The 22118-nt window shown below is 45.3% G+C and overlaps 1 protein-coding gene across 1 annotated transcript; it reads left to right on the top strand.

Moving 5' to 3' along the window:
- Window positions 1–11316: 11316 nt before the first annotated feature.
- On the top strand, window positions 11317–20372 carry SUPT4H1 (SPT4 homolog, DSIF elongation factor subunit). The gene is made up of 5 exons (XM_060259051.1): window positions 11317–11575; window positions 13524–13630; window positions 17801–17856; window positions 19074–19127; window positions 20038–20372. Exons 1-5 carry the CDS (start codon window positions 11507–11509, stop codon window positions 20103–20105), a joined length of 354 nt encoding a protein of 117 aa, XP_060115034.1. The 5' UTR covers window positions 11317–11506; the 3' UTR covers window positions 20106–20372.
- The last annotated feature ends 1746 nt before the right edge of the window (window positions 20373–22118 follow it).

The raw sequence follows: 22118 nt of genomic DNA on the forward strand, positions 1-22118 counted from the left end.
ATACTTTTGGCCACATGACTCTTAACAAGCTTTGCTTTGTGCGCAAGTACAACAGACAGGCTTGGTCTCTGCTTCCAGCTTGTGTGAACTGCAGATACCAAATGCACTGGCTCATCACTGGGCTGGGGGAATGCTCTCTTTCCTTACACAGCAGGTGTTTTTCAGGAGGACTACCTTGAGGCAGGGATGAGTGGTAGCAGACCAACATGCTCTTAGTGTTACCTGTTCTTTGCCACAGATATCCATTTCTCCCCACCCCCTTTTTTTCATAGGCAGTACCTTTCAAAAAGCCAGATTTGGTCCAGTTTCATCAAGTGCTGACACCAATGTGACGTAGTGGTTAAGAGTGGCTGACTCTAATCTGAAGAGCCGGGTTTGTTTTCCCCATTCCTCCTCCACATGAAGCCTGCTTGGTGACCTTGGGCCAGTGCAGTTCTTTTAGAACTCTCTCAGCCCCTCCTACCTCATAACCAGTGTTCCCTCTAAGCTGAGTTAGTTTTTCTGAGCTCTGAGCTCAGTCTTTCCGGCTCACACATTTTTGTCTTAGCTCAGGAATAATGGTTCCAAAGCAAACCAATTTATGCAGTAGCTCACAACTCTTAACGGCAGTAGCTCACAAAGTTGATTTTTTGCTCACGAGACTCCGCAGCTTAGAGGGAATATTGCTCACAAGGTGACTGTTATGAGGAGAGGAAGGGAAGGTGATTGTCCGCTGCTCTGAGACTCCTGAGGGTAGAGAAAAGTGGGGTATAACAACCCACTCTTCTCCTTCTCTTACATCTTTAATGAGTCACCCATTTCCCTCCCCCAACCCATACCCAATTTTGTACTACAATATTATGCAAGCTGTACATTTGGTACCTCCCACATGAAAGTGGTTGAATTTCCCAGTAAACATCTACGCAGGCTCCAGTGCGAGGGCCACACCACCGTGTAACTATGATCCACTGTAAATGAAGGAAAAAAAGGGCCAGCTGGATGAGGAAATGTGTATGTTGATGTTTTTTCATAAGAACTTCTCACCACTAGGGGCAAATCCAGATGGACGCATGCCGCGTAGGAACTTCCCACAGTGGGCATGTACGCCTACAGTGAGCTTGTCACTTTTAATAACATTCTGTCAGGTTTGGGAGGGTGGGATTTTATTGCTCCCTTGTTCCCCAGATCAAGTAGAGGAAAATCCTTTCCACTTCCCATCACTGTGATACAGAGAAGTGACTTACTATATAAACTCTCTAGTAAGTCACTATTGCTAGTAGTCACCTATTTTGGAATAGGAGTAATGTTACAGATTTGGTCCTATAAGGTAAAATGGGGAATAACCTTCCCCCCCTCCTACTGAAGAAGAAACAGAAACAGCAAAGAGGCTTGAGGCACCATAACGATTACTCATTTGTTACTACCCCATCTTCACTGTAGCTGGTAACAGGACAGTCATTCATTCTCCCTGGGGCAGGCTTGGACTCTTTAATAGAATTCTCAGCTCCCTTACCAGATTGTCATTTCCCAGGATACCTTGGGAGGGAGGAAGCCCCATGGCAATTGTAAGATCTTAAACTGATAGTGTCGCTATGGCCTCAGTTTCATCATATATGTCATGAATATTAACCACTGAAGAATTGCAGGGACCTTAATTCCACTGCTGAGAGTTTCTTGTGAAAAACTGAGGGCTGGATTTGGAATAAAATTAGCAATTTCCACTGATCCCCCATCCCCTCTACAAACTCAGTCATGTTGTCCCTCACAGTCTTCTGTCTCCCAGGGGCAGCATTTCACGGAAATCCGAGCACAGCCGTGAGAAAGAAGGGATACAAATTTCCATTCCACAGATGGCAAATTTAAGTTGGATTCAGTCTTAAATACGCAGTTCTCTTAGGGTTTATAATCAGGAGATGGAGACCCTTCTTAAGAAGCACGTGAGCAGGCATCCAATTAAAAGAAAATCAACGACAGTCTACTATCCAGGTATACCTCCCCGCAACACATGTACGTGTTTTAAAAAAAAAATGCAAGCAGAGAAAGAGTTCTATGAGTAACCAAAGATATGTCTTCATAATGCTAGGGTCAGATGTGAGAATTAGGACCACCTCTGGAATCTATGTATTTCATACCCTCATCTGGCCTTTCAGACCTAACACAGAAACCAGGGGAAGCAGTAAGAACTGGATCCCATGCATATACTGCTGGCATTCCTGCAATTCCTGCACCGGAAAAAGGTGCTGCCGAAATCATAAAAAAATAGTTGATATCTGCACTGCATGCAGTCTTTATTCATGCTAACATCATGGGGAAATGGACTGTCTGAACTGGCCTAAAGTGCTTTATCATGCATGGTGCAAGGTTTCCCTAGGCAGTGGCTTATTCTGCAGCTGGAGATACTTAGAAGGTACACCTTTGAGCAGTTTCATCCGAATTGCCTTAGCCCCTTTTGAACCCAATCCCGTGGAGTACTTCCATTTCCAGTAAAAAGATATAAAAGCATCCTATCTGGGGATGAAGTCTCGAATGGATTTTGGCAGCAGCTTTCAGCCCCCTTGCTTACAGGACAAGAAGAGAGTGGCCAGACAGACATTTCAAAAATGAGGGATGTGCTAGGGTGATGGGCATGTTTTCTGTGGTGCAACCAGTGCCTTCGTAGAGGGGTTCTGCAGGGAGCAGCATCTTCTGCTTCTGCTATGCTGGTGGTACCTGTCGAATGGCATAGGATTTAGAGCAAGGACATCCTTATTCTGCTTTCTTTCAGAGTTGTTCTAGCACTGGAAAATATTTCAGGAGGGGAAGCACGCCAATATATATATATTAAAAAAACCCCCAGAGTTCAGTGGGATTTTTAAAAACCATCTCTCAAAGGAAATGTGAGTGTGAGTTTGGCTTCAGTTTTGCTTCGTTTGGAGTCTAAACACACAACCCTGTACTAAAGGAGAAGAAAATGATGGCGCTTGGATGGAGAACAAGTACCCCAAATGCATTCACTTACGTTCCAACCAAAATTATTCCAAATGGCAACATTCGTAACCAGCAAGCAAAACCATTTTGGTCAACGGCTTGAATGTTAATGTATGAGTAACAGCTCTGCTTCCTTTGGCATCTTTCCACCAAATGCCTTCAACTGGTGCCTCTGTCTCTCTCTCTCTCTGCTCCTTCCTCCTGACAACCCTTTGAAATGTGAACAAGGATTTTATTTTTGTACTTTTTATTTCCTGAGTCTACTTTGGCGGCACTTCGGTACTTTTGTAAACCAAAAGGAAAGAAAAGAATTTTTTTTTAAAAAAAGAATAATCTTTATGTATATACATATGCAAAACTATATTTATATCTGAGAGATAGAGATTGTCCGAATGTGAGCATGAGCTCAAAAACCTATTTATTTTGCTAATATATTTATCCATGTGTAAAGGTGGCTGTTTTGTTTTCTGTACAAAGTCGTTGGCTGCCCATGTTCAAGAGGTGCTTCTTCCTCATTCACCAGAAATAAATTATTTTCAGTCTCTGTACATTGGCTGGTAAGGTGAGAAAGGAGTCAAGGGGAGCTCAGTAAAGGTAGAGGAGGGGCAGAACTGACAGGAGTTTCCTTCTCCACATTGTTGCATTTTGCTGCTATGATCACCCCCGACCTCTTCTAGTCTCTCTTTTTGAGAGAGCCAGTTTGGTGTAGTGGTTAAGTGTGCGGACTCTTACCTGGGAGAACCGGGTTTGATTCCCCACTCCTCCACTTGCACCTGCTGGAATGGCCTTGGGTCAGCCATAGCCCTGGCAGAGGTTGTCCTTGAAAGGGTAGCTGCTGTGAAAGCCCTCTCCAGCCCCACCCACCTCACAGGGTGTCTGTTGTGGGGGAGGAAGGGAAAGGAGATTGTGAGCCGCTCTGAGACTCTTCAGAGTGGAAGGCAGGATATAAATCCAAGATCTTCTTCTTCTTATGTGCAGGAAGGCAGGAGGAAAATTGGAGGGACAGTGGCTCAGTGGTAGAGCATCTGCTTGGTAAGCAGAAGGTCCCAGATTCAATCCCCGGCATCTCCAACTAAAAAGGGTCCAAGCAAGTAGGCGTGAAAAACCTCAACTTGAGACCACAGAGAGCCACTGCTAGTCTGAGTAGACAATACTGACTGATGGACTGAGGGTCTGATTCAGTATAAGGCGGCTTCATATATTCAAAATTAGAGTTACAGCCAATGTTCCCTCTAAGCTGAGTTAGCATGAGTTAGCTCACAGATTTTTAGCCTCCGGCTCACACATTTTTGCCTTATCTCAAGAAGGATGACCCCAGAACACACTAATTTATGCAGTAGCTCACAACTTTAATGCTAGTAGCTCACAAAGTAGAATTTTTGCTCACAAGACTCTGCAGCTTAAAAGGAACATTGGTTACATCATAAAACAACAACCATGTGCTGTCAAGTCAAAACTGGCTAATGGCACCCCAGTACCATAGAGTTTTTAAGGCGAGCAGGGCCAGCCTCTGTCACTAGGCAAACTAGGTGCCAAATTGGGTGCCCCCCATGTATCTCGGTGACGTTATCAGTGTGGGGAGGGGCACCAGAAGTTAGCCTTGCCTAGGATGCCAGACAGTCTAGGGCCAGCCCTGAAGGCAAAAGATGAGCAGCGGTGCTTTGCCTTAGCCTTCCTCTGCATAACAACTCCAGTTTTCCACGGTGGTCTTCCATCCAAGTACTGATTGTGGCTCACTCAGTTTAGCTTCTGAGCTTGGACAAGATCAGGCTAGGCTGGGCTCTTAACACTGCCCCAATTCATTTCAATGAGACTTGCACAGAAAACGGATCCCTTTGATTGTACCACATGGATTGGTCTCTAATGCTGCTACCATTCACTCAAAAGTCAGCCTCCATTGCTTCTGCTTTATAGTGGTCCTCCCACCATTACAATATCAGAAGGATGGCTGGACTGGTAGATTCTCCTCATCTTGAACCCGGGGGACTCTTAGGTCTTTTAAAGAAATAAATGGAAAGGATGAAGTGTTAGTTAAGTGCAGAGGTGGAATTCTAGCAGGAACTCCTTTGCATATTAGGCCACACACCCCAATGCAGCCAATCGTCCAAGAGCTTACAGGGCTCTTATTCCAGGGTCTACTGTAAGCTCTTGGAGGACTGGCTACATCAGGGGTGTGTGGCCTAATATGCAAAGGACTCCTGCTAGAATTCCTGCTAGAATTAAGTAGTAGGGTTGCCAAGTCCAATTCAAGAAATATCTGGGGACTTTGGGGGTGGAGCCAGGAGACTTTGGGGGTGGAGCCAGGAGACATTGGGGGCGGAGCTAAAAGCAAGGGTGTGACAAGCATAATTGAACTCCAAGGGAGTTCTGGCCATCACATTTAAAGGGACTACACATCTTTTTAAATGCCTTCCTTCCTTAGGAAATAATGAAGGATAGGGGCACCTTCTTTTGGGGTTCCTAGAATTGGACCCCCTGGTCCAATCTTTTTGAAACTTGGGAGGTATTTTGGGGAAAGGCACTAGATGCTATACTGAAAATTTGGTGCCTCTATATCAAAAAACGGCCCCCCCCCAGAGCCCCTGATAACTGCAGATCAATTCCCCATCATTCCCTATGGGAATTGTTCATGGAGGTGCATGATGGTTGTGGGGGCGGGGCTTCCCCCTCTGGCCAGCTGGCTGGGGGAGGGGGGAAGCCTGTAAAACCGGGGGATCCCCCTCTGGGACCTGGGGATTGGGAAGCCTATTAAGTAGTACTACTGAGGGAAGACTAGGGTATTTCAGACTGCACCATTATCATAACTGCCTAGATCCCAAATATGGTTACAATATACTTAGAACACTTCAAATAGTAAAACCTTAACTTGGGGACATAACACCTTAACTCAGCCTTCAAAAGCCAGTCTCCAACTCGCAATGCTTCCAAGGATGGGTTGACCCCCAAATGGTTTGTTACCCACAGGCCAAGAGGGGTGTTCCAGGATCCTGTGCAGAACTGCAAAGAATGCTGGGACAGGAAGGGTTACCGCTGGATTGCCTGTGACACTGCTCTCAGTAGGGGAAAAGTGCCACAGGGCATTTGGTGGAAACCAAACAAAATCCCCCAAGGTATAATAATACACAATATATATAAATAATGCACCAATATTAATATATTAGTAAAGAGAAAATACAGATAAATAACATCCAGAACACTATAATACGGAAGTAACAACCATCAAAGCCGACAGGGTAGAGAAAAATGGGGTGTATTTATATATATATCAAAGCCGACAGGCAAACAATCTATTCAGGTAAGTGTGAACCAATAGTCCCCAGAAGCTACCAGAATATAAAGGATACTGCAATCATAAAATTGAAGATGGGGTATTTTCAATGGAATTTGCTTGATACAGTGACCCATTTCAGTGTCAGAACCTTTCTCAAGAGTAATAATAAGGGTAAAGCAATCATATAGTTACAAAACCACGATGGGTAGGAGATAAGGGAGTTCCAAAGGCCTCAAAAACAATATCCAACAGAGTTGTGTTCAATCCAAAGAGCCAGGAACAGGGCATTTGGTAGCATTTCAGACAATCCTGAGGTGCAGTTCTACTCTGGTTCCCCCCACCAGAAGAAAACAGGGCCGGAGCAGACTGGACCAGCGTTACATGATCTACCAGTCCAGGTACTGTGTTGATTGCACTGTCTTCCTTTAGTTTTTTGTGCAAAATTCAAGGTTCACATTTTCTTAACTGGTTTAGGGGCAACACACAACTAAAAGTTCACCCTCTTCACTTAGATACCCAGCAATCTCTTTGGTTGGTGAAGGGTATCCTCTTGATTGTGAAGTTCTAACATGCTATATATTTTATTGGTTTTTGGCTAGTTCTTTTATGTATGTTTCAGTGGCTTAGAATTGGGTGGGATAATATCCAAAATAACACACACACACCACATACACACAGAAGTTCATGAGTTATGCAAATTCAGAATCCCAAATGCACAATTAATAATACACGGAGTCACCTTTTTCCTCGTGCTAGTGTTCCTGTAGGTTTTCTTTATTCTACCCACTCCCACCCACCTGCATCCCACTTTTTGATTATCGGTCTGTCATTGTCAAACCACTCCCTTTCCTCCCCACCCAGCTCCGCCCTGAAGACAAGTGGTTTCGTTTTCAATATATATATTTAAAAAAACCAACCCTGGTTATCGATATAGCTATACTGATATGACAGGTTTAGCAGGTTCTCTAAATTCCCAGAAAAAGGTAAGTCTCAAGCTCAATCCCTTGAGGAGATATGCCTTTTCCAGGGCTGGATTAACAATTAGGCCAAGTAGGAACTGGCCTATGGGCCCCCATACCTTTAGGGGCCCCGGGTTGGCTTTCCTCCCTGCTTGCAGCCCTCCTAGCCTGCATGCGCAGTCAGCAACTGAGCCGCTCTTTGCCCAACTTGCCTGGTGCGGCTGCTGCTGGTGTGGTTGCCAAGTTTGCCTCTCTTTGCCTCTCCCCCACAACTTTGTCAAAGGGACTTTTGAGAAAGTGCCTGCAGGCTGCAGCGGGGGCCCTGGGCAACCAGGCAGGCACTCCGACTCTGAGATAATTTGTGAGGGGCCCCCAAGATTTTGACTGGCTAGAGGCCTCCACAGGGTTTAATCCAGCACTGGCCTTTTCTCTTATATCTCCTCAAGAAGAAGGGAAAGAAACTTTATCAAAGATTTCAAGTTTTCACGGCTGGTAACATCATTAGGGTTTGTAGAATCTTTCGGGATCAAGTGCCGTGTTCTGCTGGAGAAAGTTTTCCTTCCAGACGTTTCGTTCTCAGCTGCGGAGAACATCCTCAGTGGCGTTGCAGCCGGAGCAGGCGCTCAGACCTTCTTGGCTGCTGTGCATTGAGTGGGGCCAGGGCTGCTGGAGAGCTGCTATTTCTAGGCTGGAGGGGGTGTGATGAAAGGGCAATTGTAAGGGTAAGAAACTTTGTTTTTAAATGAAACTTTGTTTTTAAATGAAAGATGGGAATGCAGAGAACTGGATAAACCTACAAGTACAACAGGATACGGATATAACAATATCTTAGTGGCTCCTTATGTCAAGCAGCCATAATATAGCTATGTTGATATAAACATGTGCAACAAATAAAAGGGAGTGTTGGACACCACTGATGACAACAGCACCTTTTCTTGAAAATCCTGATTCAAGGCATTTGTGAAAGAAAACAAGCCAACTCTACAATTGTGAAAACGGACAGGGAAACTAAAAGTGTGGAAGAACTGTGTCTAGACTGATTCCAGCGCTTGTGTATTGACTGCCGAGAAAATCAGAAGTAAGTAGAGCATGCAGAAAATATAAGGCATGAAGCAACATTTAAAAAACCAAACAACACATCAAAAGATCTTCTCAACTAAAGCCCAAAGCAAGTCCATGTAATTCAGCAGCCTCTGTTCAACAAAAGGGCCATGAAATTCTCCACTGGTTTGGTGGACTGCATCTGAACATGGCTGTTCCACTTAGCTATTTTAGCTTCCTGAACTTGTCTGACCTTCTATTAAAGCTATCTAGCAAACACAAGGACACATGAAGCTGCCTTAATCCATCAAGGTCAGCATTGTCTACTCAGGCTATCAGCAGCTCTCTAGGGTTTCAGGCAGTCTTTCACATCACCTACCACTTAATCCTTTTAGCTGGGGATCCTAGGGATTGAACCTTGGGACCCACTACACATGAAACAAAAGCTCTGTGGTTGAGCCACGGCCCCTCTCCCCAGCATGATCAACAGTATGTTTGGAACTACTGCCCAAGCCACCTAATATGGTCTTCTTGAGTATGCACAGCCAAGTTGCTAAGGATGCAACCCGAGGCATGCTCAACTTGGGAGCAAGGACCATGGAATGTGACTGATTTCTGAGTAAACGTGAATTAGCTTGTCCTGCAAGTGACTCTGCTAATCTGATATTTTGAAACAGAAGTCCCGGCTTAAAATATTTATTAGACAAGAATCCAAGATGAATGCCAAATGGACACTGCTGTTGGCAGCTCTTCTGTTAACAGGGGTATTAGTAGCATGTGCAATCTAACCCTGATGAGGTTAGGAAGGCTCTTACTCTCCTGGCTTTCTGCAATCTGTGTAAAATGGTAGTAGTATCCAAGAGGGCTTTTTGCACAGAAATATACAACTGTACTGTAATTAAATGGTCAGAAAGTTGCATTGATAAAAGGACAGGAGCTGTGACTGACCACAAAGTATTGCTACCTATGTTCCAAGGTAGTTTTTACGCTATTTAACATATCACATTTAAAAGCTCATGCTTTGTTTCAGCTCTGGTTGTTCTCAGATTTCTGTATTCCCACTGTGTTGCTCATTAGATGTTCCATCCCATTGATTGTACTTAAACTATGAAATCTGCCTTGAGTCTCAGAGAGAAAGGAAAGGAAAGGTCCCCTGTGCAAACACTAGTCGTTTCCGACTCTGGGGTGATGTTGCTTTCACAACGTTTTCACAGCAGACTTTTTATGGGGTGGTTTGCCATTGCCTTCCCTAGTCATCTACGCTTTCCCCCCAGCAAGCTGGGTACTCATTTTACCGACCTCGGAAGGATGGAAGGCTGAGTCAACCTCGAGCCGGCTACCTGAAAACCCAGCTTCTGCCAGGGATCGAACTCAGGTCGTGAGCAGAGCTTAGGACTGCAGTACTGCAACTTTAACACTCTGCGCCACGTGGCTCTTTCAGAGAGAAAAGCAGACCATAAATAACCAAATAATAATAAATTATAGTGGTCCAAAGTGCCGTCCAGGCACAGTAGACTTATGGAGACCCAGCAGGATTTTCAAGGCAAGAGACATTCAGCAGTGGTTTGCCACTGCCTGCCTCCATGTCACAATCTTGGTATTCTTTGGAGGTCTCCCATCCAAATACTAGCTGGGGCTGACCCTACTTAGCTTCTGAGAGCTGAGGAGATTGGGCTAGCTTGGAATGCAAAATGTTAATTACAGACTGCAAATAAGTATTTCTGTCACTGTTTATATAAGAAGCTACCCTTTCAAACCACTCCAGGGCAATTTGAAATTTAAACATAAAACACCATACAGGTGCCACTGGACTCAAACTTTGTTCTGCTGGTTCAGACCAACATGGCTGCCGAATCCCCCCCCTCCCACCGTTATCAATACCTTTGAATTATATGATCTTTAAATTATATGTTGAACAAATGGGGTATTTGTTTCAAAGGCCAATTATGCAGGGGTGTTTTTCCTCGCTTTCACAGTGCATATCCATCGAGTTTTCATAATTCGCATTTTCTCGCGTTATCAACACAAGGCACTGCACTGCAGAATAAGAATTTTAAATCATTCAACAGAACGTTTTAACTATAGTGCAGGGATGTCAAACATGTGGCCCAGGGGCCAGATCAGGCCCTCATAGAGCTGTTATCAGGCCCCTGACCAACTGGCTGTCATCTGTTTCCTTCTCCCTCTCTCATTTCCTTCCGCATAACAGCTTGCTTTGCAAGGCTTGCTCAACAGCACAGGAGCTACAGAGCAAAAGCTCTATTTTCTCCATTGGCTGACGCTCCTCCCTGGGGGAGAGCTTGATTTGCCAGTCACTCTCAATTGCACGGTAGAGCTACTGAGCCAACCTCTCTATTGGCTGAGGCTCTTCCCCCTCCTGGCCCCCTGGGGAAGGAAGCAAAAGCCAAAGCTTCCTTTGTCCAGTTCCCTGGATCCCATGGGAGAGATAAAGAAAGCACCTTTATGACCAATGAGTGCTTATGTTTTAAGCATGTTTTATTTTAAGTGTTGTTTTAAAAAAAACACAACTTTGTGTGTCCTTTATAAAGTTTGTAACTCTGCCACTTAATCTTAAATAGGTACACACATACCTGGCCTGACATGGCTTGGCCCAACAAGGACTCATTTATGTCAGATCCAGCCTTCATAGCAAAAGAGTTTGACATCCCTGCTCTAGAAAAGTCTTCCCCGATTTTTTAGACAATTTTTTTTGTTGCTGCTGCTTTGACGAGGGAAACTTTCCTGGATAAAACAATTTCGCACTAGACCTTTCATCCTGGTTTAACTCTGTCCCCAAACTGACATTCTACACTAGAATCAGAGAAATCAACTCTATGACTCAATGATTCTATGATTTTAGTGCAGAATGTCAGTTTGGGGACAGAGTTAAACCAGGATTAAAGATCTAGTGCGAAATTAGTTGAACTCCGATTAGAGCAGACTTCTTTCTTTCGTCTTTTTGACGCCAGGCACTCTTTCTATGCCCCTCCCAATTCGAGAAAAAAAGCAGGCTCAGGACGGCAGACGCCAGTCGAGCACTGTTGCTGGGCACCGGACCCTTTGACGGAGCGTTAAACGCGCCCTAGAAGGTGCGCATGCGTAGTGAGAGTCGGGCGCGCGAACGAGTGCGGAAGACTAGACCTACACAAGCAGAAGGGCTGAGCGGAGTTGGAGCCGGATGTGATGTTTACCGGAACAGAAGGAACCGGAAGTAATAGCGGAAGGGTTTAGTTTAAATTAAAGAATCGCTAGTTTCTCGTCGTCCGTGTGTTGCCGGTGTGCGGTTGCCATGGCGTTGGAGACGGTGCCCAAGGACCTGCAGCACTTGCGGGCTTGCTTGCTTTGCTCTCTTGTCAAGGTGAGGCAGGGTGACTGACGGGCCCAAGTGGAGGTGGGCTGCTTCCGCCTGGCGAGCGGGATGTTCCTGTTTGAACAGCGCCTGGCACCGCGTTGGTTATTGAACTAAGCCAGGGAAGGCCAAACTGCGGCTCAGGAGCCACATGTGGCTCTTTCACATATATTGCGTAGCTCTTGAAGACTTCACCGCCCTGTTGGCCAGCTTGAATAATTCATTTAAAATTGCTTTCTTTCCACCTTTCCCTCCCTCCCCCATCTATTTTCCTCCCTCCCTCCATCGTGGCTCTTAAACATCTGACGTTCATGTATTGTCTTATGTTAAGCAAGTCTGGCCACCCTTGAACTAAGCTGAGATGAAAGGAGATACAAGAAGAAGCACCCAGGGTTTCTTTTGTTCTGAGACTACAGCTATCTTGCAGGGTTATTGTTAGAGTGAAAGAAGTGTGCGGGGGGGGGGCGGGATCTCTGCCTTGAGCTACTTTTGAAATATTAATTAATTTAAAATATTTCCAGTCCTATTTTCTCCCAACATGAGACCCAGTGTACCAAAATGACAGATATAAAAGCAAAGATAACTCAGTAACCGCACGTTAGCCCCGTATGTGGCAGAGTTGTCCTGTTGTGAAGCCTTTTTGGTAAAAGATAGTGGTATCTTGAGTGTGATTGTGTTATTCAATCTTAATTTTGTTTGGGAAAACAAAATAGGGAGAAAAAGGGTCTGGGGTGAAGCACAGGTTATACCAGGGGTGGCCAAAATGTGGCTTGGAAGTCACATGTGGCTCTTTCACACATATTGTGCGACTCTCAAAGCACCCACACCCCATCAGCTGGCTTGGAGAAGGCGTTTGTCTTTTTAAATCATTTCGCCAAGCCAGCTGACAGCTTGGAGAATTCATTTAAAGTTGCTTTCTTTCCACCCCTCCTTCCCCTGACATTCCTGCCTTGTGACTTTCAAACAGCTGACATTTGTTTTTATGTGGTACTTACGTTAAGCAAGTTTAGCTACCCCTGGGTTATACATGGTTAGTTAGAAATATAGTAATGCGAGGTTGGGGGGGTTTTCTGGGTGGGGGGGAAGATGCAAACCAAGATATTAAATACAGAATTGTGGCTAAAGTAATGTTAGTACAGTATGATTATAGATGAAATTTAAATGTGTAGACAGCTGAGTAGAAACAAAGTGCATTCTTAGGGCTTTATTTGTATAAAGATGGAGGCTGTTTATAAACAATTGGAATGTACTAAAGCCAGAGGAAGAGTTTCAGATTGCCATATTGGTTTATATTCAAGTTATATGTACTGTAGATGTTAGTGTTTAATAAGATATGTTAGCCGTAAGATATAAGTATTTTTGATTAAAGGATTGTAACAGAGTTTTTCCTAGTATTGTTATAAACATCTTCTCAAAAGATCTCTTTTACATTGCATATGATGAACAATCCATGGGTTGGTTTCATAGCTGTGTGATTAAGTGGCTTAGTTCCTTTTGAGAGAAACAGAACTAACTTCACCACTTGTGAATGGGCACAGTTCTAGTTGCTGGATGTAACAGGGATGGGATTGGCTGTGCCTTGGATGTCTACACCAGTTTGGTGTAGTGGTTAAGCATGCGGACTCTTATCTGGGAGAGCTGGTTTTGATTCCCCACTCCTCCACTTGCACCTGCTAGAATGGCCTTGGGTCAGCCATAGCTCTTGTAGGAGTTGTCCTTGAAAGGGCAGCTGCTGTGAGAGCTCTCTCAGCCCTACCCACCTCACAGGGTGTCTGTTGTGGGGAAAGAAGGTAAAGGAGATTGTAAGCCACTCTGAGACTCTGATTCAGAGAGAAGGGCGGGGTATAAATCTATGGTCTTCTTCTCCTCTTCCCCCCGCTGTGTTGTGGGGCAGGGAGCAAAGTTAGTTCTCATTCCTTGTCTTGTCCAACATTCTTCACATCTTCCTCTTCTCCAGACCATTGACCAGTTTGAGTTTGACGGCTGTGACAACTGCGACTCCTACCTACAGATGAAAGCGAACCGTGAGATGGTTTATGATTGCACCAGCTCATCCTTCGATGGGTAAGTGTGCCTGGGGCAACTTGACAGCTCATGTATTTGACCTGGCTTGTGTTACAGCATGAGATCAGGGGTCTTTGGCCGGCCTGACAGTGCCTGGAACTCTTGTGTCTTTTGCTAGTGCTGAACCTAAAGCACAGGATTTACTGATTTATTTTATTACATTGACTATCCAGCTCTCATTACACCAGTGGAAGCACAGCTGATCTACTCAGCTTCTCTCTGTCAGTGCTCTTGGACAGAGGGGAAACCTGTGGTCTTGGTCAGGGGAGGGGAGGAGGGAGAGGGAGTAAGGAGCATGCAGACGGACACAATCACGGTGACTGAATGGTGGACTGGGGATTGGATGGAATGCCACCGGAGAGTCATCCTGTGTGCAAAAGAGAAGGAAGCATCTTGAACATATGTTACGTAAGCTGTCTTGGGAGGGGGAGGCCTGGTGGATTCAAAGATGCATTAGAAGACAAATAATATAATAAAATGACATTCTGTCCATCCCACAGCAATTCTGAGCCTTTACAATAAAAAGCCATATACAAATTTAAGAAAGGAATAAAAGACATACTGAAGCATATGAGGGGAACTTCACAAGTCAAAACCCATTGCTAGCTATCATGGAAACGATAGTAGGGAGATTCTCTGGTGTGCAGAGCCAGCTTAAGTGTTGAGTTCTGTGGTGATGCAGGGTGGGAATGACCAGGGATTTCTAAGTTCTCTCCTGGAAGTGAGGGCCATTGAAATATCATTACAGAATCAGCAGCTGCACGTGTGCCTGGCACTCGGCTTGGATTTACAGGTAACAGCCTTTCCTCTGCTCAGAGTGGCTTGTGACAAAATCAGGTGCTTTAGTTAAATGACAACAAAGTTGTACTAAATAAGAAGGGGGAAAGGGAAGCAAGCATCAAGTAGCAGCAGCACCCTTAATACAATGTGTGCCACACACTGCCTCTCATCTTTCTGCCACAAGCTGTGAGACCGGGTGGCTTCTCTTAGATAAAGAGTGCATTGGCGGCTTCACATTGGTCCTGAGGTTCATCTGCAAAAGGTTTGCCACTGAAAAAAATCTTGATCTCCATGGATTTGCTGACTGTGAAGGCACATCCCCCAAATATGAGTTGTGGTTAAAGGCATCTGTAGATGCTGTGACTATGTTGACTTTGCCATGGCAAGCAGCAGCAGTTTTGGCTCCCTCATCTATCAGCTTCATACTTACACCTGGACAAATGCATGCATAGTGCAGTCAGATGACCCTTCTAGGGGGATTGAGCTGGGGAGGGCCTGTAGCTCAGTGGTAGAGCATCTGCTTTGCCTGCAGACGGTCCCAGATTCAATCTCTGGAATCACCCATTAAAGGGATCAGGTAGTGGGTGATATGTCAGCCTGAGACCCTGGAAAGCTTCTCCCAGTGGGAACATATGTTAGTGACCCTGATAGACCAGTGGACTGACTGTACAATAATACAGACAGGCTGTAGCCAACAGTATCTAGCTCTGGATTAGTAACTGGCAGAGTGCATTCCCACTTCTCTCCTTGGTTTTTAAGCATTCCAGTTTTTACTCCATCTAATGCCTCCTTCCTTCCTCCTGATCAGTCCCTGCATGGTGAATTGGAGAGACTTCTAAACCTTTGTCCGAATTCTGGAGAGCGAGGGGCATGCACAGAGTAGACTTCTTTGCCATCTTTACAGCTGTGAGAATGTTTTCAGATACCGTGTTCACTTCAGCTTGTGCAGACGCTAGAGATGTAGGCAATTTCAATAGTGAGTTGAGCCGCCTCCTCAATGCACATTGGTGAAAGACAATCAGCACACCATTCCCTAGGCTGAGATTTGCAGTGCTGGGTGCTACTGATGGCAGCTATTTTCTCAGTCATTTTTGAGACAGTCCCCCCTTGGACTTTCCCTGTTATTCAGGCATCATGTGGAGCGCAGACATCATGTAGATCTGGGTGCCTGGTAGGCAACACCACAGCAGTGGCTTCCCTGCTGGCAAGAGCCTTCATGAGCTGCATGAAGGATGACAAAGGTGGAAAAGAATGGCAGAGAGCCATTCAGGTGCATGCTGTGGCCTGTGAGGAAAGGCCAAAGCACATTGGTAGATCACATGCGAGCAGGAGGTATGAGGAACATCCAGTGGAAGAGATTTCTTTTAACAGGGGTGGGAAAGACCACTCTATCGGGGATCTTCAAGAGCAGCTGCTGGTCACAATATGCAGTCCTGGGCTTTGGCTTAATAAGTTAGTATAAAGCGGCTTTGTATACAAAGTTCTGTCAAGTTGTCTGTCAGCTTCACACACCAGTGAAGGAAACACAAGGAAATGCATTCCTTCAGAGATCACAAAAGCTTATGCTGGATTAAGCTGCTACCAGTGTTTCCTCTAAACTGCGGAGTCTTGTGAGCAAAAATTCTACTTTGTGAGCTCCTGGTATTAAAGTTGTGAGCCACTCCATAAATTAGCGCGTTCTGGGGTCATCCTTCCTGAGCTAAGACAGAAATCTGTGAGCTGAAGGCTAAAAATCTGTGAGCTAGCACATGCTAACTCAGTTTAGAGGGAACACCGGCTGCTACACTGTCTCATTTTTATCTCATACCTTCCTCCCACTTGCTCCAGTCTGCTTCCTTGGTTATTCCTTCCTCCATTTTATTCTCTAAACCAGGGGTGTCAAACTCATTTGTTATGAGGGTCGGATTTGACATAAATGAGACCTTGTCAGGCCGGGCCATGGGTACCATAAAATGTAATACCATGTAGCGGACATATAAACTTTATAAAGGGCATAGACACACAATTAAAGAATTTTTTTTACTTAAAATAAAACATGCTTAAAATATTAGCACACTTGCAATATTTTGTTTTACAGTCTCTGATAAATGTCACCTCTTGCTATGAATTATTGCATCAAAAACTGCAGACAATGTCTGTGCTGTACCAGTCTTGAATATGTGCTGTTCAGGTGTGCACATCTGTAAGTTGCAAACTTACTTTTGATTCATTGACATTCATTACAGAACATCTCATGGTCAATGCTTTGAGCCTAGGACCCAGAGGAACATGAAGCAGCTGGGCCTTGTGAGCTTTCGTACAGAAGTTGCTTCACATACTAGTCAAGAGCATGTGAAGACATTATGGCACAGACTGAGGGCTATGTGCTTGTCTACAAAAGTATAATTTTCCCCAGGAAAATGACTACAACTAAAAAAAAAAATACAACTTCCCCCCAAAAAACAACTACAAGAACAGAGAGACAGCCATGTACAGTGGTCAGTGCCAGCCTATTATCTGGGAAGTCTAAATTCAAGACCCCCAATCAAAGGAAAATGTGAAAGGAAAATTAAGGAAAAGATGTTGGGTAAACCTGAGGTGGAACACACTCTCAGCCTAATGCTGATATTTCTCTTCTAAATAGTTCACATGCTTTCCTATTGAGAAAGACTGGAGGGCATGAGTACAGTGAAAAAGAGGAGGGGAACCCAGTTACACCCATAACAAGCCCAACAAATCTCTCTTTCTCTGTAGCAAGACAAAAAGCTCATACCTTCACTAAAACGTTGCTAGTCTTAAAAGCACTCTTTATAGTTCTCCTGATGGTGGGGACTGCACAAAGGAAGCTCTGGCTCTTTCTTTCCTTCCCTGGGGGCACAACAAGGGGGAGGAGCCTCAGCCATTCATTAGAAAGAAGAGAGGCTTGTCTCAGTAGCTCAGCAAGGTGATTAATTGAGCCCGGCAAATTTAATCACCCAGCAGAGCTATAGAGCCAAGCTCCCTTACTGGCTGAGGCTGCTCCTCCCTCCTCCTCCCTTTGGGAAAAGGGTGGGGGGAGAGAGAAAGGCTGCTTTGCTGCTCTGGCTTATCCGGGGAAAAACACAAAATGGTGACCGACAAAAGCAGGCAAGGGAAAATGAAGCAGATGACAGCCAGTTGCTGGAGGGCCAGATTGGAGCCCTTTGCGGGGCTGATCCGGCCCACGGGCCAAATGTTTGACACCCCTGGTCTAAACAATCCTGGCATTAGGTTAAACTGAAAGAGAGTGACTGGCTCAGTTGGCATCAGTGCCTAGTAGGGATTTGAACCTGGATCTCCTCTGTCCTTATCCCAGCACTCTGACTATGATACAATATGGGCAGGTTCACCATTTCCCCTGTTTGTTCCTGAGTGTTCTTTCTCTTCTTGCAGCATCATTGCAATGATGAGTCCTGAGGACAGCTGGGTCTCCAAGTGGCAGCGCATCAGTAAGTCCCCACCTCTCTCTGCTTGTGTTCAAGATAAATGTTTATCTGTTCTTTTCTGGGGAAGTTCTCTTAAGAAAGGAGCCAAGCCTCTCCTTTTTCGTATCAGTTGCCCTCAAGAGCAAAGGGGTTGTATTAACTTGTGGCATTGCGGCTGGTTCTTGATGTCTCAGCAGCTGTCCGGGAAAGGATTCTGCAATTCCTCACCTTGGTGGCAAATCTGCTATTTGAAAAGGTTTATTCAGTACTCATGTGCTGCTCACCAGCCCCTGCGACTGTGTAACTTCCTTGCAAATTTCTTGAAGTCACACAAACTAGGGGTTTCATATATTTATATGCATGCACGCTATAGTATTTCTGAGTAGATTTTGTCATATGCAGGGCTTGTAATTATTGAGATGCTGTGTTAATAGGTACTTGTTAAACCTTAGAGATTTTTTTTTTACATCTTTGGTTTCATGCTTGCATTTGAAACAGCCTCTTTGAGTCTGTTTTTACACCATCTCATTTACACCATTTACCTTTATTAATTTCTGTAACTCCTTTGCTTGCAAAGAGGTTTAGTTTCTCATTTATCCCTGTAGCATCCTTGTAAGCTAGATGGTCTCTGTTGCTTCATGGCTTTGTAGGATGGTTGGATCACCCTCTTCAAAACTCAGTCCATCTACTTGCACTGATCCCTGCTTCACAGCACTAACTCAAAATGTGGCCTGGGACCTGTCTACCTTTGGGACTGCCTTTCCGCATATGTACCCCAGAGAGCACTATGTTCAGGGTCTCAAAATCTCCTTAAGATCCCTAGACCAAAAGAAGCCCGTTTTTCCATCACCAGAGCCAGAGCGTTCTTGGTAATAGTCTCCACTTTGTGGAATGCCCTCCCCCGAAAACATCGGGGCCCTGTGGGACCTGCCACGGTTTCACAGGGCCTGTAAGACTGAATTATTCAAACTTGCCTTCAATGGTTAGGGGGAGGTTGCTATTACTTTACCGCACCAACAAGCTCACTGAATTAATATAATGGAAATCAGAAACCTGCCATCTTGGACTTTTAATGAATGGATTGATTATTGTTGATATGCACAGAAATGTTTTATTATATATTTTATTTTTAATATTCTATGTTTGTTAATTATTAATAACTATTGTTAGCCGCTCTGAGCCCGTCAGGGGAGGGCGGGATATAAATCTGATAAAATAAAATAAAAATGTCCTCCCCTCAGGTAACTTCAAGCCAGGTGTCTATGCGGTGTCTGTGACTGGCCGTCTGCCCCAAGGTAATCTCTGCGGCTGTCTTTGGAAGGGCCAGGGAGCTGGAAGTCTTGTCTGGCTGTCAAATAAATGAGCAGAAACACTGGGCATTCAGGGCCCATTTGCTACAGATTCAGTGCATGCCTGGGCTATAACTCTTGAAGAGTTTGGATGTATTTATGGGGTGGGGATGGGGAGGCAAGGTTGCATGAGCAGCACTTATAAACGAGATACAGAATCAGCAGGCATTAGATAGCCACTGCTTCAGACGGCTGTAAAAGGGGATGGGCTGATTTCACAGAGGAGGAAAGGTTTGTCAGTGGCTATTAGCAATTACAGTTAAATGGGACTTCAGTGTTCAGAGGCAGCGTCCCACTGAATGCCTTCTGCTGGCTGTTGCTTTTGTGCCACATTTGTGGTCTTCCAGGAGGCAACTGGCTAGCTGCTGCTGAAACGAGCCAGTTCGGGGTAGTGGATAAGTGCACAGACTCTTATCTGGGAGAACCGGGTTTGATTCCCCACTCCTCCACTTGCAGCTGCTGGAATGGCCTTGGGTCAGCCATAGCTCTGGCAGAGATTGTCCTTGAAAGGGCAGCTGCTGTGAGAGCCCTCTCAGCCCCACCCATCTCACAGGGCGTCTGTTGTGGGGGAGGAAGATAAAGGAGATTGTGAGCCGCTTTGAGATCCGGAGTGGAGGGCGGGATATAAATCCAATATCAGCAGCAGCAGCAACGACAACAGTGCTGGCTTGGGAGATCTTTGGTCTGACCTAGCAAGACCCTTCCAAATGGTGCTCGCTCACCCACCATTGTATCAAGGGACAGTATAAGACTTCAGCATGGTAGGCTTTGGAAAGCACCAGTTTCTTATTCATAGCATAGCAGAACTTATTCTTCCTTCCCTTCCCTTACAAATGCTCATTTGTCTTTGTCATAGGGATTGTGCGAGAGCTGAAGAGCCGTGGGGTGGCCTACAAGTCTCGCGACACAGCCATAAAGACCTAAGGAAGTCCCTTGTTCCTCACATCTTGCACTTCACGGATGTCTTTCAGTTGAGACTGTTGCATAGAGCTGCCCAGTTGTTATGGAGGGGAACGGGGAATCTCTGTATGAATGGGACTCGGTATGAATGTGTGGGACTTTATCCCAGGCTTGGCAGCTGAGCTGGACAAGGATTTCTTTGAACGCAGCCTGTAAGCAAGAGCAGCTCCCGAAGGAATGGACGGGATGCCATTTCTGTAAATATCTTGAATAAATTCTTATGGGATCAGACAACTGCTATCTGCTTTTTGCCTTTTTGTGTGTGTGCGAAATCGCACTGAAAGATTTGGAGGGGCTGCTCAGCCTGTGGACTGTAATTGCAGGTTTTGTTCCAGGGTGGTCTGGTAGCATTTCCTCTTTTTGGGAGAGAGGGTGACTCAAAGGTTAGACTACCTGCGTTGCCTGAATGTTCATTCCCTGGCCTCTTGGGCAGCAAAGACCATCATGTGCTTTGAGCTGTGAAGGCTGAGGGTCTGGTGCAGCAGTCCGCGCAACACAAAACATACTACTCGTGTTGGCTCGTGTCACAGCATTTGTGTTGGAAGCTTTTTAATAATCTCTCTCTCACTTGACTCTTTCAATTGTTGTAGTTTTCACATGGGAGGCTGAGAGAGCCTGCAACGAGGCACTGTACCTGTGACCGAGCTGGGGCTTGAACTGAGCAGAGACTTGAGTTCAGACCACTGCATGGTACAGATGTAAATGGTACAGAACCGATTTATGGCCACCCCATAAGGGGCTTTCAGGGCAAGTGAAAAGTAGAGGGGGTTTGCCAGTGGCCAAGAGTCTTCCTTGGCAAGCTCCCATTCCAATAATGACTTTGCTTAGTTTCCCAGATCTGATGAGATCAGGCTATACCATGCTCTCTTGCTTCCCCAATGCATGGTAATGGCACCCAAATCTCTGCTTTTTGTATTTCCATGCTGGTCTCCCAGCAGTTGCTTCAGCTAAGCATCTGCTAAGGGAGATCACCTCTGTGGATTCCAGGCAGAACTGAGGTTTTCTCTGCAGTAAGCCTTGAAGCTTGGACAGGAATCTGGTCCTCTTAAATACAGGAACTTAACAAATTAGAATTTTCTTGGAAGGAAGCCCTCAGAAGCATTACTGATATAGGCAACAGCATCGTTCTGTTCTGATATATCAAGACTATGAACTCCAAATGAGATTGGTAATGTGCAGTGGAAACGTGCAGACTAAAGCCTATTAGAACTATGAAACGTCTTGTTCTGTTTCTCTAGCTCTCCAATTCACTCTGATTTCCAAGTTTCAGAGTGGGTAGTAGTAATACCCTGAGTATAAAAATAAAATTGCAAGTTAAACTCTCATGGCCACAAAACATTTTACTGGGCCTCGAAAAGATACCTCACCTTGCTTTCCAGGGGACCCTTGAAGCCTGGTGGTTCTCTGGCCAACCTCTGAGGGCTGCCCTTTAGACTGACCCATTAATTGCAACTGGTCAAGAATCTGGCTGTGCGTTACAAGTGCTCCTCTTAGAGCCCATTTAAAACCGGTGCTGCACCAACCACACTGGCTCCCAGTTGACTACCGGATCAGATTCAAGGTTTTGGTTTTAACCTTCAAAGCCTTGCGCGGTCTGAGACCGACATATCTATGGGACCATCTCTTCCGGTACACACCCTCCAGAGAGCACTGTACTCCATGAATAACAGCCTACCAGCAACTTCCAGCCCGCAAAGTATTTGTCTTGCCTGAGCCTGGTGGAACACGCAGACAAGACCCAGGCCCTGTGGAATCTGATTCAGTTATGCAGAGCCTATAAAACCGAAATGTCCCACCAGACATATGGTTGAAGCAGTGAGGTTCTCCATCAAATCTGATCTCCCCCTAGCTCCTACCATGTTGCCGCTCATTTTGCCGTGTACCATCTATAACCCACGCAGCTGCATAAGCCAACCTGGATACTGTGCCTAAGAGGTGCCATCTGGTTTTAACCTTGATTGTTATTCTTTTACCTTT

Source organism: Heteronotia binoei, chromosome 18 (assembly GCF_032191835.1).
Source record: "Heteronotia binoei isolate CCM8104 ecotype False Entrance Well chromosome 18, APGP_CSIRO_Hbin_v1, whole genome shotgun sequence".
Taxonomy (NCBI): Eukaryota; Metazoa; Chordata; class Lepidosauria; order Squamata; family Gekkonidae; genus Heteronotia; species Heteronotia binoei.